Below are 23,143 nucleotides of genomic sequence, written 5' to 3'. Positions count from 1 at the left end.
TTTTTCAAACCCTTCAGTGTCCGGAATTTCTGCAGAGCGACATGTGCACAGTCATCATTCTTGTAATACAGCTTTACACACAGAGTGCGATCCTGCATTGAGACAGTCATGGCGAATGTCGCAAACACGAAAGGAGGAAAAACTGTGCACCCGACGTGTTTATACCAACTTCAGTGGGTCATACACATGGCAGGTGTTTTCATTTACTTATTCTGACACATAACAGCGCCATCTATTGTTCAATTATCACACTATTTTTTTTTCTTCTGCCATACGTTTTCTCTCGTCTCCAATAATATTCCATTGCAATTTGACGTCATTCTGACCAGTGGTGTTATTTCTACAACGTTTTGAAAGTCTAGCTTTAATTATAATCACCCTGTATATGTCAATTTGGTGTTGGTTTTGTTATCTCTTGTTTTTGTTATTTCTGTATGTATGTTGTCTGTTTTAGGTTTAGTATGATCTTGATAGTTTTTGAGTACTGTATCTGGGTCAAAATTATTTTTCTGTGCTACTTTTTGTAGTGTTGTGGTTTCATTTTTTATTGTTTGTTCTTCCATTGGTGAATTTATAATTCTGTTGATCACTGATGTAAAGTATGCATATGTATCCAATCAGGTGGCATAAATTATTATTGATTATGGTGTCTGTTGTAGGTTTCATGTAAATTTCAAATTTTTGTTGGTTACTACCATTGCTTATTATTAGGTGTAAGAAACTGGTGGATTTGTTGTTTTCTGTTTCCATTGTAAATTTAATTTTTGGATGCAGATTGCTTTATTGCTGCCGAATAGTGTGTATATCCTTATTGTCTCCATTTATTAGTAGTGATGTATCATCTATATACTGGTAGTAGTAGATAGTTAGATAGTTTTGTTAAGGGATAGAGAATTGAAGGGGAAAATTTTTTCTTCTATGCATTGAGAAATATGTCTGTGATAGAACCTACTATACAATATCCCATTGCTACTCCATCTTCCAGTTGTATATTTTCTTATCAAATCATTCAAGTTTTTATTTTATGAATATAATAGAAGGAAACATTCCACGTGGGAAAAATACATCTAAAAACAAAGATGATGCGACCCACCAAACGAAAGCACTGGCAGGCCAATAGACACACAAACAAACACAAACACACACACAAAATTCAAGCTTTCGCAACAAACGGCCGCCCCACCAGGAAAGAGGGAAGGAGAGGGAAAGATGAAAGGATGTGGGTTCCAAGGGAGAGGGCAAGGAGTCACTCCAATCCCGGGAGCGGAAAGACCCACCCTAGGAGGAAAAAAGGACAGGTATACACACACACACAAAATTCAATCTTTCACAACAAATGGCCGCCCCACCAGGAAAGAGGGAAGGAGAGGGAAAGACGAAAGGATGTGGGTTCCAAGGGAGAGGGCAAGGAGTCACCCCAGTCCCGGGAGTGGAAAGACCCACCCTAGGGGGGAAAAAGGACAGGTATACACTCGCTCCCAGGACTGGGGTGACTCCTTGCCCTGTCCCTTGGAACACACATCCTTTCCTCTTTCCCTCTCCTTCCCTCTTTCCTGGTGGGGCGGCCGTTTGTTGCGAAAGCTTGAATTTTGTGTGTGTGTTTGTGTGTCTATCGGCCTGCCAGCGCTTTCATTTGGTGGGTCGCATCATCTTTGTTTTTAGATACATTCAAGTTTTTATCTACTCTTAAGAAATCATAAAGTGAACACTTTGAAAATTCTGCAAAGGCTACCAGAAGGTCAAACCATAAACATTCTCGAAGAACTAGAAATTTATACACATGCAAACAGATATCTGAGTGACATCCTAAACGAACAAATTGACATCAAACATAAAAATTATCTAGAAGACTTTATTAACAATATAGAAAAAGAGGTGAACACAACACAATAAATACATATGCAAAATTATCTCTGGCAAAAAATCTCTGACTACCTAGGATATAATTTACTTCCAACAATGTAGAGAAAGGTAGACTGCTACTTACTGTAAAGATGGCACATTAAGTTGCAGACGGGCACAATTAAAAGACACTTACACTTACACTTTGGCCAAAGCCTTTGTCAGAAAAAGACAAGACAAACACACACCATTCATTCACGCAAGCAAGCACACCTCACATACACATGACCAACAACTCCAGCTGTTCGGAGCTGTCGAAGTTGGCAGTGTTGTGTCCGTGAGGTGTGCTTGCTTGTGTGAATCAGTGGTGTATGTTTCTCTTTTTCTGACAAAAGCTGTGGTCAAAAGCTTATGTGTTAGCACCTTTTAATTGTGCCTGCCTGCAACTTAAAATGTCATCTTTACCATAAATAGCACTCTATCTTTTCTTACAGTATTTATATTCCTGACTAGAATTTCCAGTGTTTGATATAATTTGCTTATAAACACTATGCACCAATGGAACAATTTGTCATTTGCCAACTGTCAAAAAGTAACACGAAATTTCTATAGAGGATGAAGACATGACTTATCTTAACAACACTGTAAATAAAAGAAATTATGTTCCAAGATGTCTTATGGACATCACTCCATCTAGATATAAGAATAATATGAGGGTGCTTTGAAAAGTTCTCGGAACAGAATAGAAAAAAAGTACTTACATCACTGAAACATTTTTTATTTTTGAATGAAATCTCCTTGTAGATTAATGCACTTGGTCCAACAATGTTCCAGTGCCTTGATCCTATCTCAAAAATGAGTTTCCTCCAGGTGTGCAAAATAGTTGTCAACTCTGGCTATCAATTCTCCGTTTGAAGTGAATCTTCATCCACCAAGAAAAATTTTCAGTTTTGGGAAGAGATGCATGCCTGACGAAGCTATATCAGGTGAATAAGGTGGGTGTGGAACAATTCATACCTTAGTTCTTGTAATTTTGTCATGGCAATGGCACAATGTGTATGGGTGCGCATTGTCTTGATGGAACATGACTTTCTTCCTTTCTGAACCTGACTTTCTTCCTTTTTGAACCTGACTTTTTTTTTCGCATATCTTTTGTTGCAATTTGTCCAGGAGGTTAGCATAGTGTTCTCCAGTAATTGTTTGCTCAGTGGAGAGATAATCTACTAACAGAATTCCTTTCACATCCCAGAACACTAGTACCATAACTTTTCCTGCCGAACCAATTGTCTTTGCTTTCTTTGGTGGCAGAGAATCAGCATGTTTCCACTGCTTTGACTCTTGTTTTCTCTGTGGTGTATAGTAGTGCAACCAAGTTCCATCTGTGGTCACAAAACGGGGCAAAAAATCTTGTTTGTTTCTTCTAAAATGGGCCAAACGTTGTTCCAATATGTCCATTCTCATGCATTTTTGATCCAGCATCAAGAGCCGCGGCACCCATCTTGCGGATAATTTGTCATCTCTAATTCTTAATTTAAAATGTGATATACCCTTTCAGATGACATCTGGCAAGTGTGAGCAATTTCACGCACTTTCAATCGGCAGTCCTCCATGAGCCTTTTCTTCACTTTTACAATGATTTCTGGAGTAGTGACACATCTTGGCCAATAACTGCACGGATTAACATCCAAGCTCTCCTGACCAAATTTAAATTCATTTGTCCACTTGGCAACAGTTGAATATGAAGAAGCAGAGTCCCCCAGTGTATTCTGGAAATCAGCGTGAATGTCCTTTGCTTTCACACCTTTCTTTACGAAGTACTCAATCACTGCCTGAATCTTGATTTTTTTCCATTTTCGCAAATCAGTATGCTGGAACAACAGCAGAGCCATGTCACCGCCCCAGCTGTCTTCCAAGAGCAGTGACGTGCCACGTGTTTACAGGCGACAGTCCAATGAATATCACGTGAACAACTTGTTGTGCTAGGGCAGCCCTCTTGTGGTGATTCTGGGAACTTTTCAAACCACCCGCGTATAAGAGAAAAGTCTCATAATAGTTTACATAGATGAAGAATAAAATGTTTTGTAAATGTAATGTCATCAGGAACACTTGAAAATGATGCAACTGCCAAAACAGGCTTGTAATGTACCTATGTAAAAACAACAATAAAAATATTTGCAGCTAATTTTGTAAAAGTATAAAGAAAATGTCATATTGTGATCTTACGCAAGGTGTGGGCCCAACAGAGAACAAGTTAACTAACATAACATTCATATTTCAGCATCTCAGCAGTCATGTATTCTTTTTTCCATTACTTAGAATCTGTGGAACAGCACCTTCAAAGACAATGATACAATTTTATGCAATTAATGACTCCTTGTTCTTGTAACCTATTTTGTTGTCATCAGTTAGACATGTCTTTCTTTCATGATTGAATTAGTAGTAGTGTTCCCTGAATGGAATATTTCATCACTAACAGAACTATTTACATTTGAACAGAGTTTTCACGTTTAGCACAACACCTGAAATTAGATGTGTGGTTGCAAGGCTTTCTCATGGATGCTGCTCTCTACAGTGGAAATTTTGAAAGTGCACTGTCTCTTGTTCGAAGTCAACCAGAACCCCCTCCTACATCACTTGCTGCCTTACGTCGTCATCTTCGACTTGCGAGTATCTGCTATTGTCTTGGCCAGTATCAGGTAAGGATGACTGAATCTAATAGTAATAAGTAAAATGTTGCCTTTGACTTCTGTCTCCAGATTTTCAGCCATTTGATTCATAATTTTGTTGATGTTTTGCTGAAACTAATTTTTAAACAAACATCAACAGCAGATCCTGAGTCAGTAGCCAACAGGCAATTTGTGAACAAGTGCCCATGAAAGCCTCAACGAATTTGTGCCTAGTTTTTTTTTGTGAATACAAAGATTTTCCAGCTTTATAGTGTGCAACATATTATTTCTTTCTAAAGGACACAGTCATAATCTCCAGTTGATGCTATTAAAATTTCTTACCTGTAACATTTACTTTTACTCCCATTTTCAAAATCCGTGTGTGTCTTTAGTACAGGGACTCTCAAGCCATCAATCATGATCAGCCGGTTGTTCACCATGCTTTGTTGTTGCTGTTGTTGTTGTGGTCTTCAGTCCTGAGACTGGTTTGATGCAGCTCTCCATGCTACTTTAACCTGTGCAAGCTTCTTCATCTCCCAGTACCTACTGCAACCTGCATCCTTCTGAATCTGATTGGTGTATTCATCTCTTGGTCTCCCTCTATGATTTCTACCCTCCACGCTGCCCTCCAATACTAAAATTGGTGATCCCTTGATGCCTCAGAACATGTCCTACATACCAATCCCTTCTTCTAGTCAAGTTGTGCCACAAACTTCTCTTCTACCCAATCCTATTCAACACCTCGTCATTAGTTATGTGATCTACCCATCTACTCTTCAGCATTCTTCTGTAGCACCACATTTCGAAAGCTTCTATTCTCTTCTTGTCTAAACTATTTATCGTCCATGTTTCACTTCCATACATGGCTACACTCCATACAAATACTTTCAGAAACGACTTCCTAACACTTAAATCAATACTCGATGTTAACAAATTTCTCTTCTTCAGAAACGCTTTCCTTGCCATTGCCAGTCTACATTTTATATCCTCTCTACTTCGATCATCATCAGTTATTTTGCTCCCCAAATAGTAAAACTCCTTTACTACTCTAAGTGTCTCATTTTCTAATCTAATACTCTCAACATCACCCGACGTAATTCAACTACATTCCATTATCCTCCTTTTGCTTTTGTTGATGTTCATCTTATATCCTCCCTTCAAGACACCATCCATTCCATTCAACTGCTCTTCCAAGTCCTGTGCTGTCTCTGACAGAATTACAATGTCATTGGCGAACCTCAAAGTTTTTATTTCTTCTCCATGAATTTTAGTACCCACTCTGAATTTTTCTTTTGTTTCCTTCACTGCTTGCTCAATATAGAGATTGAATAACATCGGGGAGAGGCTACAACCCTGTCTCACTCCCTTCCCAACCACTGCTTCCCTTTCATGCCCCTCAACTCTTATAACCGCCAGATGGTTTCTATACAAATTGTAAATAGCCTTTCGCTCCCTATATTTCACCCCTGCCACCTTCAGAATTTGAAAGAGAGTTTTCCAGTCAACATTGTCAAAAGCTTCCTCTAAGTCAAAAAATGCTAGACACGTAGGTTTGCCTTTCCTTAATCTAGCTTCTAAGATAAGCCGTAAGATGAGTATTGCCTCACGTGTTCCAATATTTCTACGGAATCCAAACTGATCTTCCCCAAGGTCGGCTTCTACTAGTTTTTCCATTCGTCTGTAAAGAATTCGTGTTAGTATTTTGCAGCTGTGGCTTATTAAACTGATAGTTTGGTAATTTTCACATCTGTCAACACCTGATTTCTTTGGGATTGGAATTATTATATTCTTCTTGAAGTCTGAGGGTATTACGCCTGTTTCATACATCTTGCTCACCAGATGGTAGAGTTTTGTCAGGACTGGCTCTCCCAAGGCCATCAGTAGTTCTAATGGAATGTTGTCTACTCCCGTGGCCTTGTTTCGACTCAGGTCTTTCAGTGCTTTGTCGAACTCTTCACGCAGTATCATAGCTCCCATTTCATCTTCATCTACATCCTCTTCCATTTCCATAATATTGTCCTCAAGTACATCGCCCTTGTATAGACCCTCTATATACTCCTTCCACCTTTCTGCTTTCTCTTCTTTGCTTAGAACTGGATTTCCATCTGAGCTCTTGATATTCATACAAGTAGTTCTCTATACTCCAAAGGTCTCTTTAATTTTCCTGTAGGCAGTATCTATCTTACCCCTAGTGAGACAAGCCTCTACATCCTTACATTTATCCTCTAGCCATCCCTGCTTAGCCATTTTGCACTTCCTGTCGATATCATTTTTGAGAAGTTTGTATTCCTTTTTGCCTGCTTCATTTACTGCATTTTTATATTATCTCCTTTCATCAATTAAATTCAATATTTCTTCTGTTACCCAAGGGTTTCTACTAGCCCTTGTCTTTTTACCTATTTGATTCTCTGCTGCCTTCGCTACTTCATCCCTCAAAGCTACCCATTCTTTTTCTACTGTATTTCTTTCCCCCATTCCTGTGAATTGTTCCCTTATGGTCTCCCTGAAACTCTGTACAACCTCTGGTTCTTTCAGTTTATCCAGGTCCCATCTCATTAAATTCCCACCTTTTTGCAGTTTCTTCAGTTTTAATCTACAGTTCATAACCAATAGATTGTGGTCAGAGTCCACATCTGCCCCTGGAAATGTCTTAAAATTTAAAACCTGGTTCCTAAATCTCTGTCTTACCATTATATAACATATCTGATACCTATTAGTATATCCAGGGTTCTTCCATGTGTACAACCTTCTTTCATGATTCTTGAACCAAGTGTCAGCTATGATTAAGTTATGCTCTGCACAAAATTCTACCAGCCAGCTTCCTCTTTCATTTCTTACCCCCACTCCATATTCACCTACTACGTTTCCTTTTCTCCCTTTTCCTACTACCGAATTCCAGTCACCCACGACTATTAAATTTTCGTCTCCCTTCACAGTCTGAATAATTTCTTTTATTTCATCATACATTTCTTCAATTTCTTCATCACCTGCAGAGCTAGTTGGCATATAAACTTGTACTACTGTAGTAGGCATGGGCTTTGTGTCTATTTTGGCCACAATAATGCATTCACTATGCTGTTTGAAGTAGCTTACCCGTACTCCTCTATTTTTTTATTCATTATTAAACCTACTCCTGCATTACCGTTATTTGACTTTGTATTTATATCCCTGTATTTGCCTGACCAAAAGTCTTGTTCCTCCTGCCACTGAACTTCACTAATTCCCACTATATCTAACTTAAACCTATCCATTTCCCTTTTTAAATTTTCTAACCTTCCTGCCCGATTAAGAGATCTGACATTCCACGCTCCGATCCGTAGAATGCCAGTTTTCTTTCTCTCGATAATGACGTCCTTTTGAGTAGTCCCCACTTGGAGATCCGAATGGGGGACTATTTTACCTCCGGAATATTTTACCCAAGAGGATACCATCATCATTAACCATACAGTAAAGCTGCATGCCCTCGGGAAAAATTACGGCTGTAGTTTCCCCTTGCTTTCAACCATTCACAGTACCAGCACAGCAAGGCCGTTTTGGTTAGTGTTACAAGGCCAGATCAGTCAATCATCCAGACTGTTGCCCCTGCAACTACTGAAAAGGCTGCTGCCCCTCTTCAGGAACCACGCGTTTGTCTGGCCTATCAACAGATACCCCTCCATTGTGGTTGCACCTACGGTACGGCTATCTGTATCGCTGAGGCACACACGCCTCCCCACCAATGGCAAGGTCCATGGTTCATGGGGGGAAGGCGATATTTCACTCTGTTTAACTGAGCTGTTTTGGTAAAACACCAATTTGTTGACAATGAGCATTTTGCACTGTATTTGTAGGAGGTAAATGTGACAACAATACTTCTAAGGACCGATGATCTCAGCAGTTTGGTCCCTTAGGAATACACACACACACACACACACACACACACACACACACACACACAAAAACTGCTTCCAGTAGGCAACACAAATTGCTGTTTTTGAGCTTCCATGAAACAACAATGCGCACAACAGAAGTAATGATCAGTTAAAAACTTTGTGTTATAAAAACTGAGATTGTTGTTTGTATTGACATGTCAGGTAATCGCCTCATCACTCATTTTTGAAGCAATAGCGAACAAAATAGTGCAATAGTACATACCACAGCAACAGCAACATTGCAGTCAAATACGGTGAATAGTATGCTGTACATTTGGCAGTGAACATATCCTAACCGCTACAGCGTGAAGTCTCCTGATTGCCACCAAGTGCTATTGATCAGAACTAGGGAATCCACACGCCATGTTATAGTTCTCCCACAGTAACATGTTTGTGAAAAATGAGTGCAGCTAAACACTGGAAAACATACCACTTCCGTTGTGAGTGGGGAGAATAGGTTTTTGTTACTCTGTGTAAAGATAGCTGTATATGTTTGATATGTAATGCTACTTTAGCCATACCTAAAAAGAGAAATACTGTATGCCAGTTTAGAACAAGTCACAAAGAATCAGAAGCAGCTATTAGTAGTGAGTTGAAAAAGAAGAAACTCTCTAATCTTAAAAGTATATTACAATCACAGCAATCGTTTTTTTATTAGGCCTGAATGAATTTATTTTATTATTTACCCATCATGTTCCGTAGGACCAAATTGAGGAGCAAATCTCCAAGGTCATGGAACGTGTCATTACATGAAATTACAACATAAAAGTAATAACAGATAAAAATAAATGTTTATGAACCCGAAAAACATCGGTCCATAAGTTTAAGTAAATGCCATCAACAACGAAACAAAAATAAGCTTAATTTTTCAAGGAAGAAGTCTCTCATCAAACATAGCGTTATTCTGTGTATCAGAAGTACTGATGAAACATGAACCAATTGATGATAGCTCAGTTGTTAAAGAGTGCTTTCTAGCAGCTAGTGAGTCCTTCTTTCCACGTGCAAAAACAAGTCAGAGTATCAACCATCAAAGACATCCGTCTTTCATGTCAACTATAATAAGAAAAGTGCCTTTAATGGCAGTAATTATGAAAGGTCTGCTGATATTAGGTTTGGAATCCTGCATGTGTCTCTCATTGTGGTTCGACAAGTCCATAGATGAAGTTGATTCACCTCAAGCTATGATTTTTGTAAGATTGATGTTTTCAGATGTCCATGTAAAAGAAGACTTGTTTCCAATTTTGACCTTGAAACACTCTACACAAGAAAAAGTTTTGCACTGCATTCAAATCATTTCTGAAGATGATTTGCCAATTCAGAAACTTGCACATGTTACTACTGATGGAGTGCCTTGCATGGTAGACAAACACAAAGGGTTTATTACCTTCTGTGTGAATGACGATCTTTCCTGTCTTTCTTTAAGCATAATTGTATCGTGTGTCAGAAAGTGCTTTGTGGACCTATTTTGAAATTGGCACATATGAGTACTGTCACAAAAATTATGAATTCAGTTCACTCACAGTCACTACAGCGAAGAAAGTTCAGAGTGCTATTAAAAGAACTGGATAACCAGCTTGGAGGCTTGCTATCTGCAAGCCAAAGTTTGATGGTCGAGTAGAGGTGTGCTTGTAAACAGATTTAGAGAACTTCTGCCAGTTATAAACTCTTTTGTGTTTGAAATAGAGGAAAACTACTCACAACTGCTTTAGTTGAGCTAGTTGTTGGATCTAGCATTTGTAACAGATATGTCAGTTGAATTAAATGAGCTAAACAAAGAACTTAAAGGGAAAAACATAATTGTCATAACTCTGAGGTCTTCTGTAAAGTGTTTCTTACAAAACTTGACCTTTGGATTGTGCAGATACAGAAATTAAATGTGGAACACTTTCTTCAGATACAGTCAAAACTGTTGGATAAATGAGCATCGCTGGATCACGAAGCTGCAAAGAAGTGTATGGCCAACCTGTTAACACTAAAGACAGAGTTTTAAAACTGAGTTTCAGATTTCAGGGCAGTGGAACCAGTTCTAGCTTTCATAAATCAACCTTTCCAAAAAGTGGATGTGGAAGATATTTCAGGAAAAATGAGTACTCTTTTCTCTTGCAGTGAGACTGAACTTGAAGAGAAAATAATACAATTTCAAAATGACTTTTCCTTAAAGTCAGAATAAAATGAAGATAAATTTTTATAAATTAGTGTGTGTAAAGACTCACCCTAGCATTGCAAAAGAGGCATCATATGTTTTATCATTTTTCGGATCAACTTATCTATGTGAAACAGTGTTTTCAACGATGAACATTGTGAAATAGTGATGAACATAGTGAAATAAACTGACTGAGTAAGGTTGTCTCTAACAAATTATTTACCAGATTATAATAAACAGTGATATGCAATGCCAAGTATTTCACTAAACTTTTTCAACATTTATGATGATGTAAATGTGTAATATCTTGAAAATTTAGTAGTAGGCCTGCAACTTGTTACAGAGAGAAAATTACCTTTTATATGTTTTCATGTGGTTTATGTGTTAATTGTGGCTATGGGGTTTCTTTTTTGCTTAAACCCTTATGATATTTTAAGTCAGTAGATCTCTAGGACTAAATTGTGTGTAGTAGATCTAAAGCATACAAAGATTGAGCACTCCTGCTTTAGCATATCAAATTACAAAACTGATATAAATAAGTAAAAAAGAACTTCTGTTGCATACTGAATAAGATATAGACAAGTAAAAGAGCTGAAAAATCACCAGATTTCTGAATTATGGATTTTTTTCCGCATGACAAAAGAATGAAAAGAAATAAAACTACACAAATATTATATGGAAAAGACACTCAAGAGTAAAGTTTGAGGAACACTCAACTCAATAATGAGAGCATTCAGTGAAGGCCTAGCAGCAAGACGTGGTATGTGGAAAACACACACATTACTTGTGCAGAGAAGCAGATTGGGAGGGACTGATATTAGGGCTGTAGAATATGAATATGCAAAGATAGGCAATGTAGGTAAGTACTGAATTTATAAATATGCAAAAATAAAAAGATAGTGAAATAGGGAGTAACATTTTAGGGTAAAATGATAAGAGGATGAAGGGAAGAGATGTAAAACTGAACAGACAAAGAAAGGAAAGTCTGTCTAGTTCATTGATGGAAGAGTGTATTCGAGGACACAGGATTTTCCAGTATGGCTGCTGGGACATTGGTGCTTAATGATTCAGATTCTAAATTGAGTGTTCAGCTTCATATTGATGTGTTCCAAAGAGTGTTTTGTATGACACTGCATATTGACAACATAGACTGCTGTAGTAATTAACTTTCAATAATAATTTTAATTTTTTGCTATAAGCCAGTGCATAATGCCTGGATACTTGCCCCAGCACCAGTCCATTGGTGCACTACACTCCAAACAATCCACCAGCGGCATCTGCATGGGCCAGCCAGCAGAGGCCACATAACTAGTGCATACGGCAAGACATCCTTACCGAGCAAGGTGGCGCAGTGGTTAGCACACTGGACTTGCATTTGGGAGGACGATGGTTCAATCCCGCGTCCGGCCATTCTGATTTAGGTTTTCTGTGATTTCCTTAAATCGCTCCAGGCAAATGCCGGGATGGTTCCTTTGAAAGGGCACGGCCGACTTCCTTCCCCGTCCTTCCCTAATCCGATGAGACTGATGTGATGACCTCGCAGTCTGGTCTCCTCCTCGACAACAACCTCAACCTCAAGACATCCTTTGCATTGTCTACGAGAGCCCTCCTCTGTATAAGCAATGTGCAGCCGGCACTCATTCTCAGATTGTGTTCTTACTGTTTATTTGCATCAGCTTCTAAGTTTACTGTTCATTTGAATGTAGAAGAATAAACTTTGGTTAATTGCAGCTGCACTGTTGTTTGTATATTGCATTACAGTGCAACTGATGACGAGAATGGTGTTCACTTTCATGCGCTCAGTCTATTTGGTTGTTCCATCAGTGGAGGCTCTTATGGCTGCTATCACAAACTTGTCAGCCACAATGCAGCCTTCTAGGCTCTCGGCATTTTTTACTGCCGCCTTGTCTCCCTTACGATGTTGTGGCTGAAGAGTGGGAGGTTTATGAGAAGTGACTTTTGCAACACTTCCTCACTTTTTGTGTCAGTGATGCGAACATGTATTAGGCTTTGTTCCTTTCTGAATTTTTCTTCAGGTGTACCAGTTACCTCCACTCCAGGAATCTACATCGATTTTGTTCAACAAAATGTGTAAGTTGTTGTCAAATTATGAACATAAACCCATGCATGTCATTGCAGCTTGTGCAGAGTTGAACTGTTGTCATAAACAGCCCCTCCAGTCCTACAGGGCTTGGGTGTCCAAACTCCATGGCCGCAGTACCATATGTCATTTTGTTACCATTGCTCATCCTGGCTCCGATGTTGATTCTATGGTCTGTGAAGAGCCATCATTCGGTTGGCTCTTGACGAGGACACACATCAGTGCACACTACTGTGCGAGAATCCATATTTAAGCTGAAGTGTTAAATATTGCTCAGTCATTTGAGGTATCTCGTGCTGCATGTGAATCAGATTGAGGCTTGGTGTGACATCACTGCAGTGGATTCTGTTCGTAGTTGTCAGACGTCAGTTAACTCTCTGGGGGAAGGCAATGTGACAACCATACAAACATGCCCTTTGTGCTGCACTGGACAGCAACATGCCAAACACCACCACTTACTACTACTACTACTACTACTACTACTACTACTACTACGTGTCAGTGTGTTATTCCTGGCCCCTTCCTGTAGACATGACATCAGTGTCAATTATGTGTTTCTAGTGCTTATGACTAAAATATTTCCATTTTGGGACAATTTATAGTTCCCACTATCTATGAAACTGTGGTTCGTTCCTTGACAAACTGTCAGCACCAGTTCCATCCACTAGCCAACAGTTTGTTCAGCCTGGATGCTTTCTGTGCCTTTGGTTTTTCCATTTCAGATATGATGCACCTTGTTTCTGACTAGGTCCCTTACCAGTAATTAGGTTCCCTGTGTTCGGAGTTCTCATCTCTTTTTTGGGTGGGTTAATATGGTCCACTAATTTTGTAGCCCACATTACCTGAAACCTCTGGTGCAGCTGCACTTTTTCCATGCGTGCTGTATTCTATTGATTTTGTGCAATAAAGTGAAATCAGAATTGGACAGATTGATGCCATTGGAGGTTGTACAGCCTATTATGTTGAGTAATTGGTCTACCCCCTCTTGTGATTGTTAAAAAAGCATCTAGTCTGCTTCACCTCTGTGGCAGCTTTAAAGTTTCAGTTCATACTCAATTGGCACCTGCTCTTTGCCTTGTGAGGACAAGTTATTGGCCAGATTCACTGGGGGGCAAATTTTTTTCAAAATTGATGTATCTGGAGCCTATTTACAGGTTCCGTTGGATGAGGATACTAAACCTTGCATTTAACACACCATTCGGGTTGTGCCAATGGCAGCACCTCCTGTTTCGTACAGCTAGTGCCCCGGTGATTTTTCAGCGTTTTTTGGAACAAGTGATGATAACCATTCCAGGGTGCAACAACTATCTGGATGATACTGCTGTTATGGGTGCATCCATGGAGAAGCATTTACATAATTTATGCATCTTGTTCGCAGTCATCCATACTGCAGGTCTGAAATGCTACTTGGCCAGTCAAATTTTTTCAGCCATCCATTGTGTACTTGAAGTTTGAGACATTAAGCCTTTATATCATCATGTTGCCCATGTCACAGCTCTGCCTCACCCTATCAATATCGAATAACTCCAACAATTTTTAGGCAAAATTGCATACTATCATAACTTTGTTCTGGGTGCAGCCACATTGCCCAATATTCTCAGTGAGGTGCTCCACAAGAACATTCCTTTTTGACAGCTGCCAGCCTGTGAGCACAGGTTCACACTTTTGAAACCTAACTTACATTCTGCGTCTTGTTTGGCTATTTTGCATCCTGACTGATGGCTGGTTTTGGCTATTTATGCCTCAAGGCCACTCTAGCACATCGCTGTGAGGATGGTTCCAAATGTCCAATACATTACATATCAGAAACACTCAACTTCACTCAGCAACATCACTTCAAAGTGGAAAAGGATATGCTTTCTATTGTCTATGTCCTAACAAAGTTTCATGTGTTCCTGTATGGATCTGAATTTCACATCATTACTGACCACAAGCTCTTAGTTTCATTGTTTAATCCTTCTGCTTCTTTGCCCAACACAGTGGCACATAGCCTCTAGTATTGGGTCTTGTTTCTGCCTCGCTACAACTGTAAAATACATTTCCAACCTTGCGTACAACATGCCTATTCCAATGCACTGTCCCAGCTTCTGATGGGACTGGATCCAACTTTTGACCAGATTGAACTCCTTTGTTTCCACTTAGATGTGGCACAATGTACAGTGCAAGGGTTTCCTATTACAGGTTCCCAGATTGCATCTTATCCGGTTTTGTGTCACGTTGTCTGCCTCAATCAGAATGGTTGGCCAGGCCCTCTGATCCTTTGCGTAACTATTTTGCACTTTGTCACTGCCTTTCGGTATTTGATAGTGTTCTCTTAGTTATGGACAGCCTGTCACCCAGGGCTATGATTCTGACTGCCCTGGGGAATTCCTACATCAGGGACATTAGAGAGTGTCACATACCAAATCATTGGCTTGTTGGCAAGTGTTTTGACCCGTCATTGACAGCAACATTTTGCTCTTGTCATGGCTTCCCCTCAATGTGTTACCCAATAGACAGAGCCATGGGCATGCATCCATGTTGATTTCGTGGAACCCTTCCTAAATTCTTACTGGGTTTTGGTTGTCAATGCTTTCTCTAAATTTCCATACGTTATCTGCTGTCCTTCAATGTCAGCTGCAGCTACTATTCAGGCCATCTCAGAAATTATTATTATATATATATATATATATATATATATATATATATTTTTTTTTTTTTTTTTTTTTTTTTTTTTTTTTTGGAAGGATTGCCTTATATGCTTATGACAGATAATGGCCCACAGTCTGTGTTCAGACCTTCAACAATTTTGCACCCATCAATGCATTCGCCATGTGACTGCTCCTCTCTTATGCCCCCAATATAATGGCAAGACAGAATGTCTCATCCATGAAGAAGTATGTCACAGACTCCTCCACAGATGATGCCGTGCCTCATTTCTTGAGCACCTACAGGTCTACGCCAGTGAGTGATCTGAGTCCAGTCGAGATGCTCCACACTTATCAGCCACACGCCCTCCTGCATCTGCTGATACCGCTTCACCAACTGTTGGCATATCCCTTGTCATGGTTCGCTCTTGGCTCCACAGTCTGGGTTTAAAAGGTTTGGCCACCAATCCAAGTGGATTCTGGTCAAAGTCCAGAGCTGCCACAGGTGTCACTCTGTATGGTGTGCAACAGTGAGGGGCTGGTGGCATGCCACCATGGCCAGTTGCATCCTCGCACCATCGCGAGGGCTGCGGATCGTCTTTTGCCACCATCACATTCTCCCTCAGCACCTATCCAGGCCTCACGAGGCATCCCTGCTGTGGGGGCAGACCTGCCCTCCTTGTGGATGTCACCACCTCCTGTCTCTCCTTATGAGTCTGGCCCTCATGTACCTGTTGCCAGCCCGTCCTGCTATTCCACCAATGGCAGGACTGGTGCTGTCAAGTCCTCCAACTCTGGCATCCCTGGCAGCCCCACCAAAGTGGCTGACACCTTCTCTGTCAGTGCAGTTCCACCACATAAAGGACCTGGACCTCAGGATACTACTACTCCCTTTGTTACATGTCTTCAAGGGGGACTGGCCACGTCACATGTCCTTGGACACGCAATGTCCACTCCTGTTCACCAGTTCTGACCAGGAATCTCATGCCGCCTCTGCCATCGTCATCACCCGCTACAGAGGCTGTGCCTGTTTCCACAGTCGCCCTGATGCCCTTATTGTAGGAGTGCCCTTTCCCCAAAGATGGGTGGATGTTATATATCTGTGCATGATACCTGGATACGCACCATAAAACTAGGCCTCCGGTGCACTAAACCACCAATAGTCCACCAATGGAAACTGTGTGGACCAGCCACCAGAGGCTGTCTGCAGTGGTCCACATGTCTCGTGCATGGCTTGACTTTCACCACTCCATCTATTGGAGCCCTCCTCCATATAAGTACAGTGCAGCAGGCAGTTGCTCTCAGATTTTGTTCTTACCGTTTACTTGTATCAACTTCAATGTTTTTATGTGGAAGAATAAACTTTGGTTAACTGTGAACCAATTAAGAACTAATATATCTCTGTTAATTGTGCATTTATTGAAATGTTGCAGAATATTTCATTTAATCAACACAGCTTGTTGTCAGGCATGTATTTTCTCTATGGTATGCATTGACAGAATGTGTTCCCCATTTCTGTTCCAGGCAGCAGTGGAACAGGTGATGCAAGTGGTCACTATTTTGTCAGCAGTGCCTGCTTCCTCTCCTTTCGTACCCGGAAGTTTACAGCAAGTATCCCGCTCTGGTCGTCACCTGCACTTCCTTCCCATAGGGAGGTCTCATCTGCTTTACTACTGTGTGAAGCTAGTATTAGCCACACTTAAGGTACTTCATTAGCTTTAGTTAGTTAATCATGAATTACAGAGGGTCCACTAGTGTTTTTCTTTAATATCCAAACATGTTTTTCCACAATTGTGACATCCTCAGTGTGTTTTTTCTTTTATTTTTTCCTGAGATACATACAGATTTTATTTAGGGTAAGAAATATGTTACACTGGATTTTGTTGTTATTTAAATCTTATTATGCACGTTACCTTTGATTTACATTGTGTGTCTCCTGTAGCTGCAAACCAAAGTCAGCCACAGGTTTAAAGTAATACACTGCATCACCTGCAAACATAAAGGATGTTAGGGCATTGATTGCACAAAATCTTTATTTAGAAACACATCTAAAATATATGTTCCAGTAAAAACATAGATTGTTCGCTTTTTTTTAGCTTTACAATTGCTGTGTTTGGCTTTCCTGCTCTGTGACTGGTTTTTATTTGCACGCCAAACATGTTCTTGTTGTTGTTTGTGTGTTTAGAATTACCTCTGGACATTGGTAAAAAAATTTTGAGAGCTGTTGGTATGGAGAACTGTTTGATATGATTGTTATTCATGGATTATTTTTCATTTTTAACAAAGTTTACTCATGTTTTGTCTTGTTCATTGTTGTGTTCTGTGTCTTGTTGTATTACTGGGCTTGTGCACAAATTTTTCTGCACAGTTTTTTGATATGCTTTTGACGGCCTGTGGTTCACTCTTTTGTTTTCGATTGAAAGCTGCAAAATTTGATTTGTTTCATTTGTTTTCTTTGTGTATTGTGTGTGGGGGGGCTGGGGGGGATTAGGGGGACGTAGTTCATTTAGAGTGTTGAACCCTGTGTGATAGCTCTGTGGATGTCATAATTTCATTCTATTGTAAAAAAAAATGGTACAAATGATTGCTGTTTTAGAATCTGTATGTCTGTTTCTATACCACTGGAGAAGTGGCTATTTTAATGAGGTGGTTTGACAACAAGATAATGCAGTACCAGAAACATTATGAGAAAACAAGGTATAAATGTGACATATAGAACAATCAGTATTCTACAGAAAAAAATTAAGAAAGTGTTCTTAAATGTTCTGTGTGTCTTGCCCTGAAATTTCTACTTATCTGTCTGATGTATACTGAAGCATCGTCTTTGCAGGTTAATTAGTATATACCTACTGTGTTATATTTATCTATGGTGATGTTGGGTATTTTTAATTTTTTCTGCAGAGTATTGTTTGTTCTATTTGTCACATTTATACCATATTTCTTTTAATGTTTCCAATTCTGTGTTATTTTGTTATCAGATCATGGTGCATGCTTTGTATTCTTGTTGATGGTGGTTTTTTCATCTTGTATTCTGTGTGTGTTCTCTTCTATGTGGTTGTTACTGGTGTGTTGTGCTGTAATATGTTGTGTGTGTTCCATGTTAGTTGTGTTCTTATGTTGTGTTTCAGAGTATCTACAATGTTTGTTTTGTAACAATTTTCTTTGTCAACCTCTTAAATTATGTTTTGTTATTCTGTGTATCTCTCTTTCCATTGGAATTCTGTTCAGTCTGTGTAGTTTGTGAATAATCGTACAGGTGGATGTAGATTTTTCCATGTATTGAGAATCAGTGGATGATTTTTTTTTTCTATTGTGATGTCTAGGAAAGTTATTTTTTTTGTCTGTTTTGGTTTCAAGGGTGAAATGGATTTTTACAGTATTGATGTGTCTGTGTAACTGTAGTATCTGATCATGTGTTTCCTCTACCAAGCAAATTATGTCATCAGCATATTGGTACCAGTACCAGAATACTTTTTTTATTGTTTTTGCTTTTATTATTACTTCAAAGATTTTGTTTTCACGTTTATTATGGAAGATGATGGCGAGCAAGCCACTTATGGGTGATCCCTATAGCTAGTCGCTCCTGTTGGATGAACAACTCATCTTTAAATATGAAATAATGGTGTCCTGTGATTACTTTCAAAATGGTCAGGATTTCATGTGTCTTTGTTTCTGGGATATGAAATAATTTTGTCCTGTGATTACTTTCAAAATGGTCAAGATTTTATTTTATTCCCCCCCCCCCCCCCCCCCCCCCCCCCCCCCCCCGGGATAATGTTTATCTGTCTTAATCGTGCGTCAATTATTTTGATTGTAATATATATATATATGGGTGACTGGAATTCGAGTGTAGGAAAAGGGAGAGAAGGAAACATAGTAGGTGAATATGGATTGGGGCTAAGAAATGAAAGAGGAAGCCGCCTGGTAGAATTTTGCACAGAGCACAACATAATCATAGCTAACACTTGGTTTAAGAATCATGAAAGAAGGTTGTATACATGGAAGAACCCTGGAGATACTAAAAGGTATCAGATAGATTATATAATGGTAAGACAGAGATTTAGGAACCAGGTTTTAAATTTTAAGACATTTCCAGGGGCAGATGTGGACTCTGACCACAATCTATTGGTTATGACCTGTAGATTAAAACTGAAGAAACTGCAAAAAGGTGGGAATTTAAGGAGATGGGACCTGGATAAATTGAAAGAACCAGAGGTTGTACAGAGTTTCAAGGAGACCATAAGGGAACAATTCACAGGAATGGGGGAAAGAAATACAGTAGAAGAAGAATGGGTAGCTTTGAGGGATGAAGTAGCAAATGCAGCAGAGTATCAAATAGGTAAAAAGACGAGGGCTAGTAGAAATCCTTGGGTAACAGAAGAAATATTGAATTTAATTGATGAAAGGAGAAAATATAAAAATGCAGTAAATGAAGCAGGCAAAAAGGAATATAAACGTCTCAAAAATAATATCGACAGGAAGTGCAAAATGGCTAAGCAGGGATGGCTAGAGGACAAATGTAAGGATGTAGAGGCCTATCTCACTAGGGGTAAGATAGATACTGCCTACAGGAAAATTAAAGAGACCTTTGGAGAAAAGAGAACCACTTGTATGAATATCAAGAGCTCAGATGGAAACCCAGTTCTAAGCAAAGAAGGGAAAGCAGAAAGGTGGAAGGAGTATATAGAGGGTCTATACAAGGGTGATTTACTTGAGGACAATATTATGGAAATGGAAGAGGATGTAGATGAAGATGAAATGGGAGATACGATACTGTGTGAAGAGTTTCACAGAGCACTGAAAGACCTGAGTCGAAACAAGGCCCCCGGAGTAGACAACATTCCATTGGAACTACTGACGGTCTTGGGAGAGCCAGTCCTGACAAAACTCTACCATCTGGTGAGCAAGATGTATGAGACAGGCGTAATACCCTCAGACTTCAAGAAGAATATAATAATTCCAATCCCAAAGAAAGCAGGTGTTGACATGTGAAAATTACCGAACTATCGGTTTAATAAGTCACAGCTGCAAAATACTAACACGAATTCTTTACAGACGAATGGAAAAACTAGTAGAAGCCAACCTCGGGGAAGATCAGTTTGGATTCCGTAGAAACACTGGAACACGTGAGGCAGTACTGACCTTACGACTTATCTTAGAAGAAAGATTAAGGAAAGGCAAACCTACGCTTCTAGATTTGTAGACTTAGAGAAAGCTTTTGACAATGTTGACTGGAATACTCTATTTCAAATTCTAAAGGTGGCAGGGGTAAAATACAGGGAGCGAAAGGCTATTTACAATTTGTACAGAAACCAGATGGCAGTTATAAGAGTCGAGGGACATGAAAGAGAAGCAGTGGTTGGGAAGGGAGTATGACAGGGTTTTAGCCTATCCCCGATGTTGTTCAACCTGTATATTGAGCAAGCAGTAAAGGAAACAAAAGAAAAATTCGGAGTAGGTATTAAAATTCATGGAGAAAACTTTGAGGTTCGCCGATGACATTGTAATTCTGTCAGAGACAGCAAAGGACTTGGAAGAGCAGTTGAATGGAATGAACAGTGTCTTGAAAGGAGGATATAAGATGAACATCAACAAAAGCAAAACAAGGATAATGGAATGTAGTCTAATTAAGTCGGGTGATGCTGAGGGAATTAGATTAGGAAATGAGACACTTAAAGTAGTAAAGGAGTTTTGCTATTTGGGGAGCAAAATAACTGATGATGGTTGAAGTAGAGAGGATATAAAATGTAGACTGGCAATGGCAAGGAAAGCGTTTCTGAAGAAGAGAAATTTGTTAACATCGAGTATAGATTTAAGTGTCAGGAAGTCATTTCTGAAAGTATTTGTATGGAGTGTAGCCATGTATGGACGTGAAACATGGACGATAAATAGTTTGGACAAGAAGAGAATAGAAGCTTTCGAAATGTGGTGCTACAGATGAATGCTGAAGATTAGATGGGTAGATCACGTAACTGATGAGGAAGTATTGAATAGGATTGGGGAGAAGAGAAGTTTGTGGCACAACTTGACCAGAAGAAGGGATCGGTTGGTAGGACATGTTCTGAGGCATCAAGGGATCACCAATTTTAGTATTGGAGGGCAGCATGGAGGGTAAAAATCGTAGAGGGAGACCAAGAGATGAATACACTAAGCAGATTCAGAAGGATGTAGGTTGCAGTAGGTACTGGGAGATGATGAAGCTTGCACAGGATAGAGTAGCATGGAGAGCTGCATCAAACCAGTCTCAGGACTGAAGACCACAACAACCACTTGGTATCATTGGTGTTTTCTAAGCTTCTGTTGTTTGTATATGTGTAGTGACTTCACAGAAAAGTGTGCATTTGTCTGGCTAAATGATACGCTGGTACAGTTCTGAAATCTAACATAGGTCTGATCGGAACATTGGGCTTGTGAATTTTCTGTATACCATTGAGTGTGAGTGCTTTGGGGTTATTTTGTATTGTTCTTTTTATTTGGCTTTGTGACAGGGTGGATGTGATGTTTGCATGTCTCTTTGGAATCCTTGGATGAATTCACTTTTTAAATTTTGTTATTTTGCTTTCTGTTATGAACATCAGTGTTTCCTTAGTGTAGTCCCTTTCATATATGACAACCATTCTTCCATTCTTCTGTCCTTGTCTGCCCTTGTGAGCATTGCATTGTTTTTTTCAGTTTTTTGTGCATGTCTTTGGCAGTTTTCCCCTCTGTGGTTAACTTGAACCATTGATAGTATTTTTGTTCTTCCTAACAATGTCTGGTTTCTTCTGCTGCCAGTTCTCTGGTGAGCTCTACATTGAATTTTCCGATACTTTTTCTTTCTTCCTGTTTTATTGTATATTTATTTTCTATAATAATGTTTTCTATTTTTCTTTGTGTGATTTGTGTTTTTAGATTGTATTTAAATCTCTTTTGAGGCAGTTCTTCTTCCTGTGTTGAGAACTTTATTTCTGTTAAATTGCCAACTTGTTCATAGAATGTGTGTTGGTGTGCATTATTCCTATTGTGTGTTTTCTGATCTTGTTTCTCTAGCTTCTTTTACATTGTTGTCTCTATGTGAGATTTCACCTGTTCAGTAATGTCATTAAGTACTGAAGATTGTTTGATGTGACTGATTAATTCTAAATGTTTTTGTGTAGTGTGGTTTTAAGAAGTTTTTCTTCAATTACAGTTCTTGGATCTCCTTTTCTAGCCATGCAAATTCTGTTCTTCTTTCTTTTTTTCTGCATATGACGTGTTTACATTAACTTTGGCATAGATTTAACATTTTTAGATAAACATACTTTGTTAAACCTTATGCTTATTTTGGTTTGCTGGAACTGCATTGCTGTATTTGTTGTAGAGCTTCGAGAAAAATGTCTGGAATGGCATGGAAACTATCGTACTGTGATTTTTAACTCTGTTTCCATGCTTGCAGAAAAATAATAATGAATTAAAGATGGGTCCACCCTTTTGCAAGTACAGAGTTAATGTTTTTCCGTAAAACCCAAACATGTTTCACCACAACTGTGGCATCCTCAGTGGGTTTTTTTCATGAAATATGTACAACACATTTTATTTAGTTAATTAGTTAGGACCATTAATTATTCTGTTATGTTATGTTGTTTTTGTTGTGCATTGCACCAAAGTGAACGGGTATTTTACTGTTAATGTTTGACCATTGTGACTAAACAAGGGTAAATGGAATGTGGCTGTGTCAAGATACTCTTGCATGGAAATATTGGAGTGAATAACTCAAAATAGACATCAGTCACTCCAGGTGCCAATGATCAGTAATGTATGTCGTAAAAAAAGCAATAGAGTCCCTTCATGTAATTTGCTGTCATGGTGTTTTACTAATGTTCTTTCCAGCTAAT

At 39.2% G+C, this 23,143-nt stretch overlaps 1 protein-coding gene across 2 annotated transcripts in view; it reads left to right on the top strand.

Annotated features, from left to right (window-relative positions):
- LOC126419021 (integrator complex subunit 10) overlaps positions 1-23,143 on the top strand; it is a 123,713-nt gene that overhangs the window by 73,756 nt on the left and 26,814 nt on the right. For both annotated transcript variants that reach the window (XR_007575927.1, XM_050086077.1), the window contains exons 10-11: positions 4,339-4,538; positions 16,815-16,994. Coding sequence is in view for 1 of the 2 variants with exons in the window: in XM_050086077.1 (XP_049942034.1) it covers positions 4,339-4,538; positions 16,815-16,994 (380 nt within the window). In the remaining variant the exon portion in view is untranslated. The remainder of the gene's footprint in view (positions 1-4,338; positions 4,539-16,814; positions 16,995-23,143) is intronic.

The sequence above is a fragment of the Schistocerca serialis genome, chromosome 9 (genome assembly GCF_023864345.2).
Source record: "Schistocerca serialis cubense isolate TAMUIC-IGC-003099 chromosome 9, iqSchSeri2.2, whole genome shotgun sequence".
Classification (NCBI taxonomy): Eukaryota; Metazoa; Arthropoda; class Insecta; order Orthoptera; family Acrididae; genus Schistocerca; species Schistocerca serialis.
The sequence above is the reverse complement of the archived record's forward strand: the minus strand, read 5'-3'. Positions and strand labels throughout refer to the sequence as shown.